At 58.4% G+C, this 11,425-nt stretch overlaps 1 protein-coding gene across 1 annotated transcript; it reads left to right on the top strand.

Annotated features, from left to right (window-relative positions):
• Positions 1-915: 915 nt before the first annotated feature.
• On the top strand, positions 916-3,199 carry KCNF1 (potassium voltage-gated channel modifier subfamily F member 1). Its single transcript, XM_065891427.1, has one exon. It carries the CDS (start codon positions 1,383-1,385, stop codon positions 2,865-2,867), a length of 1,485 nt encoding a protein of 494 aa, XP_065747499.1. The 5' UTR covers positions 916-1,382; the 3' UTR covers positions 2,868-3,199.
• The last annotated feature ends 8,226 nt before the right edge of the window (positions 3,200-11,425 follow it).

Raw genomic sequence — 11,425 nt, 5'->3', positions numbered from 1 at the left:
AAAATCCTCTGTGCTCTGCCTCGTCATGCCTCTCTCGAGAGTATTTTTTAAAACACAGTCCCCGGGTCACAGATGATGCTCAGTAGTTCGCAGTGTAGAAGATGCTGCTGGGAGCTGTTGCAGTGGCTCAGGCAGTGGCTGCAAGTCTGGGAGACAGGGGAGGGTGTGGAACATCGTGTGGGAAGGGCAGAGCGGGGGGCTGGGGAGGTGGGAGCTTGGGGGCTCAAGGCTCTGGAGGCCGGTGGTGGTGGTGCTTGTCTGCCGAGAAATGGGAAGCGGCGGACCCCGAGGACTTCAAGGCAGAATTTCAATCCGCTAACCGGCGCGTGTCAATCGGCCAGGACGGCGGGAAGCTCTGGATGAAGAGGAGGCCACGCTGGGCTCTACTCTCATTTCACGGTGTGACCTTGGGCAGTCCCTTCTCTGCCACCCGGGGCTGGGCTGGCTGTCCCGGTCGGACAGTGCTCGGGTGGAGGCCAAAGTGCCGCCCACGGCAGGGCGGCGTTAGGGGGAGTTAGGGAACCTGCCGGGACCAGGCAGGATCGGCCGGCCCGGACGCGGGAGCCGCGTCTGAAGGGCTTTCTTGGGCACGCTTTCCGGCGGAGCAACAGGCGGCCGTGTTCACTCACCATCGATCTTCTGGACACAGCAGGGAGAGAGAAACTTTCCAGCCAGCGCCGGCCGGCCTGCCGCTTCCAAGCCCGGGGGTCCCGGGGCGTGGGTGACCTGCGGCGCCGGGAGGGGCGGGCAGTCGCGCGGCAGCGGCGGTGGCCGGCGCGCAGCTGTGCCCGTCTGCCCAAGGGTTAACCCGTTCCCCTGCAGCTGCCGCGCGTGCCTTGCAGAATTTCACCAGAAGAGGGTACAGTTTGAAAAGCTCCTGACGTCAGGCTGGAATTCCTATTGTGTTTGGAACCGACTCGGGCACAGCAAGCCCAAGTCGCTCTCCGCACACCTCGGCGGGCTGCGTGGGGCCGGCGGCCGCGTGGCACGTCTCGCGCCGGGGTCGCACGCGGGGATCCGCGCGCCCGGGGACGGAGGACGGTGCCTGCTGCCCACGAGGGGACCCCACTCCCGCCGGAGGCCGAGCCGAAGCGGCGGATCGCGGCACCCGGGAGCCGGGGTGAGCGCTCGGGGCGAGGCCGGTGGCCGCGAGAGCCCCCCGCCGGCGCGCCCCAGCGCCCGGATGCCCGCCCGGAGCCCCGCCGCCAGGCGCCTGCCTCCCCCGCGGCGCGCCCCAGCCCGCTGCCGCCCGCTGTGACCGCGCTTCCAGGCAGGCGGGCGCCTGCCGGGCTTCCTCGAGGGCCGCGCAGCGGCGGGACCCGCCGGACCCCGCGGCGGCGGCAGGGCGCGGAGCCGAGGCCGCGCGGGCGCTCGCCGGGAGAATGGACGGGGCCGGGGAGCGCAGTCTCCCGGAGCCGGGCAGCCGGGGCTCCCGGGCGGGAGACGACATGGAGATCGTCGTCAACGTGGGAGGCGTGCGGCGGGTGCTGTACGGAGACCTCCTCAGCCGGTACCCCGAGACGCGGCTAGCGGAGCTCATCGACTGCTTGGCCGGGGGCTACGACACCATCTTCTCCCTGTGCGACGACTACGACCCCGGGAAGCGCGAGTTCTACTTCGACAGGGACCCGGACGCGTTCAAATGTGTCATTGAGGTGTACTATTTCGGGGAGGTCCACATGAAGAAGGGCATCTGCCCCATCTGCTTCAAGAACGAGATGGACTTCTGGAAGGTGGACCTCAAGTTCCTGGACGACTGCTGCAAGAGCCACCTGAGCGAGAAGCGCGAGGAGCTGGAGGAGATCGCGCGCCGCGTGCAACTCATTCTGGACGACCTGGGCGTGGACGCGGCCGAGGGCCGCTGGCAGCGCTGCCAGAAGTGCGTCTGGAAGTTCCTGGAGAAGCCCGAGTCTTCGTGTCCGGCGCGGGTGGTGGCCGTGCTGTCCTTCCTGCTCATCCTCGTCTCGTCGGTGGTCATGTGCATGGGCACCATCCCCGAGCTGCAGGTGCTGGACGCCGAGGGCAACCGCGTGGAGCACCCGACGCTGGAGAACGTGGAGACGGCGTGCATCGGCTGGTTCACGCTGGAGTACCTGCTGCGCCTGTTATCGTCGCCTAACAAGCTGCACTTCGCCCTGTCCTTCATGAACATCGTGGACGTGCTGGCCATCCTCCCCTTCTACGTGAGCCTCACGCTCACGCACCTGGGCGCCCGCATGATGGAGCTGACCAACGTGCAGCAGGCCGTGCAGGCCCTGCGGATCATGCGCATCGCCCGCATCTTCAAGCTGGCGCGCCACTCCTCGGGGCTGCAGACCCTCACCTACGCCCTCAAGCGCAGCTTCAAGGAACTGGGGCTGCTGCTCATGTACCTGGCCGTGGGCATCTTCGTCTTCTCGGCCCTGGGCTACACCATGGAGCAGAGCCACCCGGAGACCTTGTTTAAGAGCATCCCGCAGTCCTTCTGGTGGGCCATCATCACCATGACCACGGTTGGCTATGGTGACATCTACCCCAAGACCACCCTGGGCAAGCTCAATGCAGCCATCAGCTTCCTGTGTGGGGTCATTGCCATTGCCCTGCCCATCCACCCCATCATCAACAACTTTGTCAGATACTACAACAAGCAGCGAGTCCTGGAAACGGCAGCCAAGCACGAGCTGGAGTTGATGGAGCTCAACTCCAACAGTGTGGGCGAGGGCAAGACAGGGGGCTCCCGCGGCGACCTGGACAACCTCCCGCCAGAGCCCGCCGGGAAGGAGGGGCTGAGCTGGAGCAGCCAGCTGAAGATCTCCCGCAGCGACACCTTCATCCCCCTGCTGACCGAGGAGAAGCACCACAGGACCCGGCTCCAGAGCTGCAAGTGACGAGGGACGACCTGCGCACAGACGGACTGGGCTGGTGGATAGATGGATGGACGGGTGTGACAGGCCTGCCAGTGACTGCCCGGGAGGGGCTGTCCTTTGTCCCCCAGCCCTCTCCTGAACAGAACTCTGAAGGCCCCCTTGGACACCTCTGATGAGGCCGGGTAAGATCCCTTTGTGTTTCCGGCTGTCCAGGGGCCGGGGGCGGGGGCAGGGGCGGGGAGGGGCGTCCAGGGATCACTGACAGTGTGGGGTGATGAGGGCTGTGGTCTGGCTGACGGCAGGCGCCCTCGCCCAGTTCTGTGTCTCCTTCAATAAAGCCTGCTGCTCTCTGCGCCCGCCTGTGTTGTAGGTTCTGTCACAGGCTGGCCGCTCTCCACCCTGTCCCCCACTGCACACACCCCCCCACACACACACTCCCAGATGTGGCTCGGCCCCTCCCGGGAGGTAGGTGCACAGCCCAGAGGGTTTATTTTTAGCTGAGGGCTAGTTAAAGAAGGGCTCATACATAGGTTCAGCCCAGGGAGCTTTGCCACAATCCAGGAGGCTCTGTGCGTCCTGTTTCCTTCTGAGGAAAAGCTTACTCCCAGGAGAGGAAGAATTCGCAGAACTGGGAACACCAAGCAATGAGGTTATCATTTCTTAATCACCTGTGCAAGGCCCTTTTCACAACTTCTTTCCATTCCTTCCAGCAACCCTGCTAGCTAGGTAGGCCGCTCCCCCCCCCCCGCCCCCCCCGCCCCCCCCCTTTTGACAAGAAGAAACTGAGGCCCCAGGGCACACAGAGCAGGGATTCAGTCCCAGGTCTGATAACCCCCAAAGCACATTCCTTCTCTTTGATGTGAGGAGGTCTTGGGACAGAGGCGTGTGCTTGGGCCATGAGGGGAGGGTCTGCAGACCAGGAGAGGGGGTGAGCTTCCTCGGGGTGGACGTGCCTGTCTTCCAGCTCATCCTTTCTCCTAGAACCAGCACTTCTGAGGTATCAGCTGAATGCACAAACCTGAGCCCGCTCCGGGTGGCCCCCTGCCAGCCTAGTCTGCGAGCCCCCGGGGAACAGACACAGACAGGCCTAGATGTGAATTCCAAGGAATGGGGAGGTGATCTCCGAGATGCCTTCTAGCTTAAACACTGTTCTCTACCATCCCTCCCTTACCACTCCCTTACGTGCTGTGTGACCTTAGGCCTGTTGCTAACCTCTCTGATCCTCATTCTGATCAGTTATTAAATGGAAGAATTACTTCAGGGAATCACAGTGCTTAGCACAGTGCCTGGCACATAGTAGCTACTCAGTAAATGGCAGGTGTTTCCATTACTGTGTGCTGGGAGAGGGGTGAGGGGCACAGCTTCCCACTCTGGCCTCCACAGGGCTGGGCTGGTATGCAGATGGGGGAGCGGTGGCCACAGGGCACTGTCACACTGGCCTTAGTCAAAGGCAATCCCCTTGGCACGGAGTTGGTCCCAGCAGGCCCCTCTCTCTGGCTTTCCACCTTCCACAAACCCCAGATCTCTGTTCCTCCTTCCCTCCTGGGGCAGCGGGTACAGGAGCCCTCTGAGGGGAGGGGGAGGCCTAGGAGGAGGGGGAGGGGACGTAGTCCCTGTTCTGCACCATCCTGGGCAGGTCTTTCCTTCTCTGGGCCCTGGTTTTCCCATATGTATAAAGAGGGATGCTTTCTCGGGGCCCCTTCCAGGATTTGCAAGCCTACGGCTGCGGACGTGTTGGGTTGGGGACTCCAGGGGGTGGGAGGCTGCCATGTTGTAGGGGCCTTGAAGGGAGGAGAGAGTCAGAGCTGCCCCTGTGAGGTGCGGGGCCCTGAGCCAATGTTGTGCACCCCTCCCTCACACGTTTCTCCAGGGAATACTGGGTCAGGTGACCACGGAAGGCAGAGGAAGAGGTGGGCCCAGGGCTGTGGGACTCAGTGGGAGGGAGGAGAGGCTCGGGAAGAGGGGATTGTTTGGCATCCCTGGGGCTCAGTGGGGCCTGCTGAATGCGACTGAGTTGGGTGGGATTGCCTCTCTCTGTCCCCCTGCCCCCAGAGTCCTCGGGAAGCCCCAAGTCTGTGCTGGCCTGAGAACTGAGCCCAGAGCAGGGAAGAAGTTCAGGGTTGGAGAGAGTCCAGGAGGTGAGGCACCTTCCCTACTATTCACCTGGGGTCAGGAGACAGCGTCTTTTTTTTTTTTTTTTTCCACGCCCGGTGACTTCCTATGGGATCTTAGTTCCCTGACCAGGGATTGAACCCAGGCCCTCGGCAGTGAAATTGCTGGGTCCTAACCACTGGACCACCAAGGAATTCCCCCGGGGAGAGTGTCTTTACTGCTACAAAAACACTCAGAGCCCATCTCATCCACCCTTAGGAGGAGACTGACTCCCAAGAGCATGAGCAGTGTGTCAGAGCTCTTCCGTGAATTAGGCTTACACAGGGTCCTGGTCCCAGAGGAGCTCAGAGCGTGACATGCATATAGAGTGACACGCTTTGTCGTGGACGAGTGACCAGAGGGCTTTTGGAGACAGGTGGAGGGGCTGCCCTCTCTCCCTAGGGATCTTCCTGGGGCCCAACAAAATCAGCTGGGGAGCTTTACGAAATCTCAGTGTTCAGGCTGCATCCACACTTATTACATTAGAACCCCCGGGTGACACGCAGGCATCAGTATTTTTTAAACTTTAAAGTGCACAGGGGTGATCCAGAGATTTTGCTAAAATGCAGACTTTGAATCAGTCACTCGGGGTGTGCCCCTGAACTTCTGCATTTCCAGCAAGCTGCCACGTGAAGCTGATGCTGCTGGTCCATGGACTGCACTTTGCGTAGCAAGAGGCCAGGGCAGGAGCTGGCAGACTGTGGACCCTTGCCTGTGTTTGTACATCCACAAGTTAAGAATGGTTTCTACGTTTTTTAATGATAAAAAAAAAATCAAAGGAAGAATAACATTTTGTGACAGGTGAAAAGTACCTGAAATTCAAATAAATTCTTTAGGAATAGAGTCACGCCCCTTGCTCACAGGTTGTCTCTGGCTGCTCTTGAGTGACAAGGACAAAGTTGAAGAGCTGTGGTGATCACATAGCCCTCAGAGCCAAAAATGCTTATTACTGGCCCTTTACATTAAAAGTGTGCCAACCCTGGGCTACAGGAAACAGCACTATGTGAGGCCTTGAATGATGAGTGGGGAGAAGCAGAAGCAGGGGAACTGCATGAGCATGGAGTGTGGGACCACCTCAGAGAAGGCAAGTCCGTGCCCATCTCACCGAGCCTCGGGGTCTCATCCCCCCTCCTTCTTTCCCCCAAGAAGCCCCGACTCCTGGTTTCCTGCATGAGGTTCTGTGGTCCCAGCTCCTGCTCCGGGAGGTGGCTTCTCTCCCTCCTTTCCTGAGCTTTCCTCTTATCACATCCTCCGCCCCCGTCCTAGGACCATCACTTAACACCCTCTTCTCTGACTCAGGAGGATATGACAAACCTCCTGTGAGCTGTTAATTTCTATTGAAAGAGGGAGAGAGAGAAAGAAAGGTATGGTTCTTGGAATCACAGAATATCCAAGTTAAAAGAAAACTAGGCATCATCTAGCCCAGCGTCCCCTGCCCCCGGCCCCCTGCCTCGTACTAACAGAAAAACCGTGGCTCCATGTCATGCACAGCTGAGTGAGAGGGGTTTAATTAAAGTCCTGAAGGTCATAGCTAGCTTGAGGGGTCCAGCTTGCTGTGCTTCTCATAACATTGGGAGCACATAATGAACTCATTTTGAAAATAGAGAATTGGGAGTGTGGGAGTGTGTGTGTGTGTGTGTGTGTGTAAACAAATCACGCGGTGAGCTAGTCAGCCTCAGTTTTACAGATGGGGAAACTGAGGCCCAGAGAGCAACAGGCTGGTGGCCATGCTGCTCCTTGGTGGCAGAAGCAGGAGCTCAGCCCAGAGCCTGCAGCCCACACTCATTTGGAGCCAGACAGTGACACGCCCCACGGCCTCCACTTAACGTTTACCCTGAGCTTCCTAATAAGGTCCAGGATGCCATCATCTGATCTCCCAGGAAGGCATCTCTGCAGATGGACTGGCTCTGGCGGTGGTGTTTTAAAGGAAAGAAAAAGAAGGAAAAGGAAAACATTTTCTTGGGCAAGCAGCTTTGGACCAGATGCTCAGGCCGTGCTGAGTTCAGGATCCATCTTGGCAATGGTAGGAGGTGTCTAGAGATTAAAACTTACCATCTGGGGTCTGGAGGTACCACACACAACAACGAAATGAAATACCCAGAAAATGGGTAAGAAATGATCCGTGAAAATGGCAAGACCTGGAATTACTGCACCCACGCTCCCTGAGGAAACCTGATGGAGGCAGGTAAGACCCTAGCAATCGCTGGAGGTGACAGGAAGGGGTGCACATTGCCTGATTTAAAGGGGTCCCACTAATGGGGCAATTTCAACAGATGACAGGCCAGCGTGGGGAACGGTTTTGAGGCAGGAGCCCCTGCCTCCCCCTGTCTGGGAAGGGGCTGCCTGGTCCTCCCTGGTCCCCCACAAGAGGATAATTCAATGTCTCACCAGTCTCTTGGCATCTCCCAGGGAGACGAGAGACAGGTGTTTGCAGAGAGGGCTCCCACCTTGCCGCCTGTGAGAAGACAGCTCCGTGCACTGTGCTCGTGGGACTGCACCTGGCAGCAGATTTGCAAGGAGGTTTCAGCCGTAGCCGTAATCTGTGGAGGAACCTCCCCGTAAATGCTTTTGTCCACTTGTAGCGGCCTAAGACGTAGCTGCAGGGATGCTGTGGGGATCCAAAGGGGGGAGAAATGAAAACAAGAGTTAGGAGACGTGATGCTCCATCATTTCATTGTTTTTGACGCTCTCAGCCATACTTGGAGCTGCGGCTGCTGCAGCCACGACTTTATTTCCCTCTGTCGACAACGAGCCGGAAGGGAATGACTGCTCTGGCTTCAGGTGAAACCCGTGACCTGTGGTCACACAGCTAAAGAGAGGTCAGTGTGGAACTCCAGCTTGGACCTGGTGCCCACCACCTGGCAGGGCAGCGTCCCATCCCAAGGGACCAGCTTAGCCTCTGGGTTCCTTCAGGGCAAAAGACTCGCCCTGAACGGGAGCTGCCAGCAGCCACATCTTGTCCCCAGATGCAAAACATCATGCCGTTGACAAGGGCTTGGCTGGGAAAATGGGGCCTGTCCTGCTATGGTGGCAGCCCAGACTGGGGAGAAGGTGCAAATGTTACCACACCAGCTGGTTTCTGCTGCTGCATATGTTGGCTAAGAGGTTGGGAGCTGTTTGCTTGAAGCCAAGGGCCTTGTGTCTGCCATATTCGACTTGTCTGGGTCTTTGCTAGATTTGGCGGGGAGCGTCTGCCCTGGCCTTGGAGCACAGGCCCCAGGGAGGCCTAGCCAGATCGCAGGTAACCTGGAGCCCCCAGGAGCGCCGGCCACTGTCCACACCTTGCACCTGAGTGGGAGTGGGAGGTGTGAGCCAGAGCCCGGCTCTCCCTCCCTTCCCTGTCTCCCCAACCCAAGGCCAAGTTCAGACTGCTGAGCTGGGCCCTCAAGGCCTCCATGGCCCAGCTCCCAATACCCCTTCAGCTTTATCTCCCACCGCCCCAACATCACACCAGAGGTGGCTCTTCTTACCCCACACGCTGGAGAGTCTGTGCTCCCCACCTGTGCACGGGGGCCTCCTAGCATCCCTACTGCCCTTCTCCCACTTTTCCACTGTCTGCTTCTACCCCTGCATCCAGACCCGGCTGTGATGCCATCTTCCCTTCTCAGAGGCGAGGTCGCCTCCTGCAGGGTCTGGAGAGGGGCATCTTGGCCCCGGGGGCAGAAACGGTGCTGGAGAGATCGTGGAGTCAGCCACCCCACTCTGTCCTCGGGGAAGTGGCCCCTGGGGCAGATCACGTGATGGTCTAAAGTCACGCGGGGTTGGCAGCAGTCAGGATCAGACCCCTGGTCCCATCTCTGTGCTCACCTCCCCTCTCTGTCCACTCCTCACCCACTCCTGGCTACAGGTTTGAACCAAGGGTTGGCGCTGACGTTTTAGGAGTTAGACTGAAAACCGGCCCCACTAACAGCCCCCCATTACTTACACAGGTGGTTTGGTAGGGTGTTGTAGCAGAGCCCGGGGCTGACTGATTGCAAGTATTTAGCAGACGTCTTTTCAAACCTTTGTTAAAACCTCTTGGCCTTTTAAAGCCTTGAAGTTCACATTCAGAATGAGGGGTCCATTTCATTCTGCTTCTCATAAAGCACACAGTGAAAGTGAGGACGTGTGTGTGCGCGCACGCATGCAAAAACAAATCAACGCCTGCCTTCTAAATGAAAGGAGGAAGATGCTAGGCCTGCTGGTGCACCCCGAAGCCTCTCCTTCCCGCTCTAATTTCCTGTCTTTCCCTGAACCTGGTTCACAGCCAACAGAGGCAGGGACTGCAGGCAGGTCTACTTTCCATCCCCGGAAGCACCAGCCACGCTCTGCTCCTGGATCAGACAGTCATGGCACGTGAGAGACAGGAGCCCCAAACATCCTTCTCAGCTGGCTGCCCAGAGCACAGGAAGGGGGTGTACAGGCAGGGACCAGTCTCTCCTGATAATTGACCCTTTCGCACATTTCTAGAAAACCGAGGCTTGGAGAGTTTAATCAACTTGTCCACGATTTCCCTCTAACAGGGCGGGGGTGGGGGGTGTGCAGAGTAGCTGGGCCAGGACAGCCCCCTCCCTGGGGCTGGAGGTCTTTGCTCTCCCAGCCTCCCTCGGCCTCTTCTCACTGCTGCTGGTGTGGGACAGTGACCGGGGCTGTGAGTCCCCTGAGGTTAGGTTTGCACCTGGGTCACAGATGTGTCCCTTGGCACCTAGAGCAGTGCCTGGTCCACTGTGGGGCCACAGAAAATATTATGGGATGAACTTATTGTCACCCACGATGTGCATGTCACTGTGCCATGGGCAGCCTGGCTCTTGGCCAGGCCTAGAGCTTCTTTTCTCTACATTTTGTGAAGGGCTTTCTGGTCTCTTGGCGGTGGGGACCATGCCCTCCCTCTGTAGCAGTGCCTCGCATCATGCCTGCGGGCACAGAGAGGCGCTCCCTAAGTGTTTACAGGGAAGCTGGGACCTCCCTCCATCAAGTCCCACTCTTGTTCCTGACCCCTTGTCCAGTCCATGCAGACACGGGCCGTGTCCACGGCGTCCTGGATGAGCTCCGAGGCCTAACGCTGGGGGTTTTCTGAGAGGGCAGCCAGTGCCTGCTCTGGGTGGTGTAAACAGGGAGAGATTTACAGCCAACTTCGCCCAAGCAGGGCCTGGTGGAAGAGACGGATTCCACAGCCCTGCCTGCAGGCCTCACTGTTTCTGCTGCTCCTGGGGAAGCCTCACTTCAAAGTCGGGGGAGCTCAGGGACTTCCCTAGTGGCGCAGTGGTTAACAATCCGCCTGCCAATCCAGGGGACACAGGTTCGAGCCCTGGTCTGGGAAGACCCCACAGGCCGCAGAGCAACTAAGCCTGTGCACCACAACTGCTGAGCCTGCGCTCTACAGCCCACAAGCCACAACTACTGAAGCCCGTGCGCTCAGAGCCTATGCTCCGCAGCAAGAGAAGCCACCGCAATGAGAAGCCCGGGCACTGCCCCACTCGCCGCAACTAGAGAAAGCCCGCATGCAGCAAGGAAGACCCAACGCAGCCAAAAATAAATAAATAAATAAAAATTAAAAAAAAAGAAATTGAGGACCCATTTTTCATGTGTATTAAGAGTAACTTTGCTTTGTGTGTGTGTGTTTTGTTTTCTCTTGCCTTTCTGCCCTGTGTTTGAAGACTTCCTTGGTTTTTGTGTGTGTGTGTGTGTGTGTGTGTGTGTGTGGTATGTGGGCCTCTCACTGTTGTGGCCTCTCCCGTTGCGGAGCACAGGCTCCGGACGCGCAGGCTCAGCGGCCATGGCTCACGGGCCCAGCCGCTCCGTGGCATGTGGGATCTTCCCGGACCGGGGCACGAACCCGTGTCCCCTGCATCGGCAGGCGGACTCTCAACCACTGCGCCACCAGGGAAGCCCGATTTCCTTGGTTTTATTGTCTATATTATTGGTTTGGTGTTTGGCTATGCCCGTCTTATCGTTCTTCTAGTTGTCTGATTTTTCTGGAGTTATCGCTGAACTTCCAAGAACTCTTTCCTTCCTGATCCTCTTGTGCAACAGCTGCTTGTGGTCCCGTCTGACTCCTCGTGCACATAAGTTCAGGAAGCAGAAGTCAATATGATTTTTGTAAAGCCTGAACCCGAAGGACCGCAGTGGATAAGCGTGGGATCTCTTCAGTGTCTGAGACGGTCTGCATGGAAAGGGCGGGGCTTTGGGCCCAGAGACGCAGCTCACATTCCCCCTGGAGCTCTGACCAGCAGTGTGAGCTTCACTCGGACAGCGTGAGCTTCCCTGTCTGTAAATGGGGAAAGCACTTCCTACCTCGCAGGCGTGCAGTGTGGATGCAAGGCCTCCCGTGGGCCCCTGGATCTGCACCTTGGTTGTGAATGAGTCTTCATCAATTAATGCAACACGAGGCCTGTACTCTACCCACACCCTTTCACCAGAGTGGAAGATTGCCTTTTGTTACTCTTCAC

The sequence above is a fragment of the Phocoena phocoena genome, chromosome 14 (genome assembly GCF_963924675.1).
Source record: "Phocoena phocoena chromosome 14, mPhoPho1.1, whole genome shotgun sequence".
NCBI classification, from domain to species: domain Eukaryota; kingdom Metazoa; phylum Chordata; class Mammalia; order Artiodactyla; family Phocoenidae; genus Phocoena; species Phocoena phocoena.
The sequence above is the reverse complement of the archived record's forward strand: the minus strand, read 5'-3'. Positions and strand labels throughout refer to the sequence as shown.

What these genes read in the sequence shown, in the direction of transcription:
- KCNF1 (XM_065891427.1), top strand. Translation starts at nt 1,383, where the DNA reads ATGGACGGGGCCGGGGAGCGCAGTCTCCCGGAGCCGGGCAGCCGGGGC.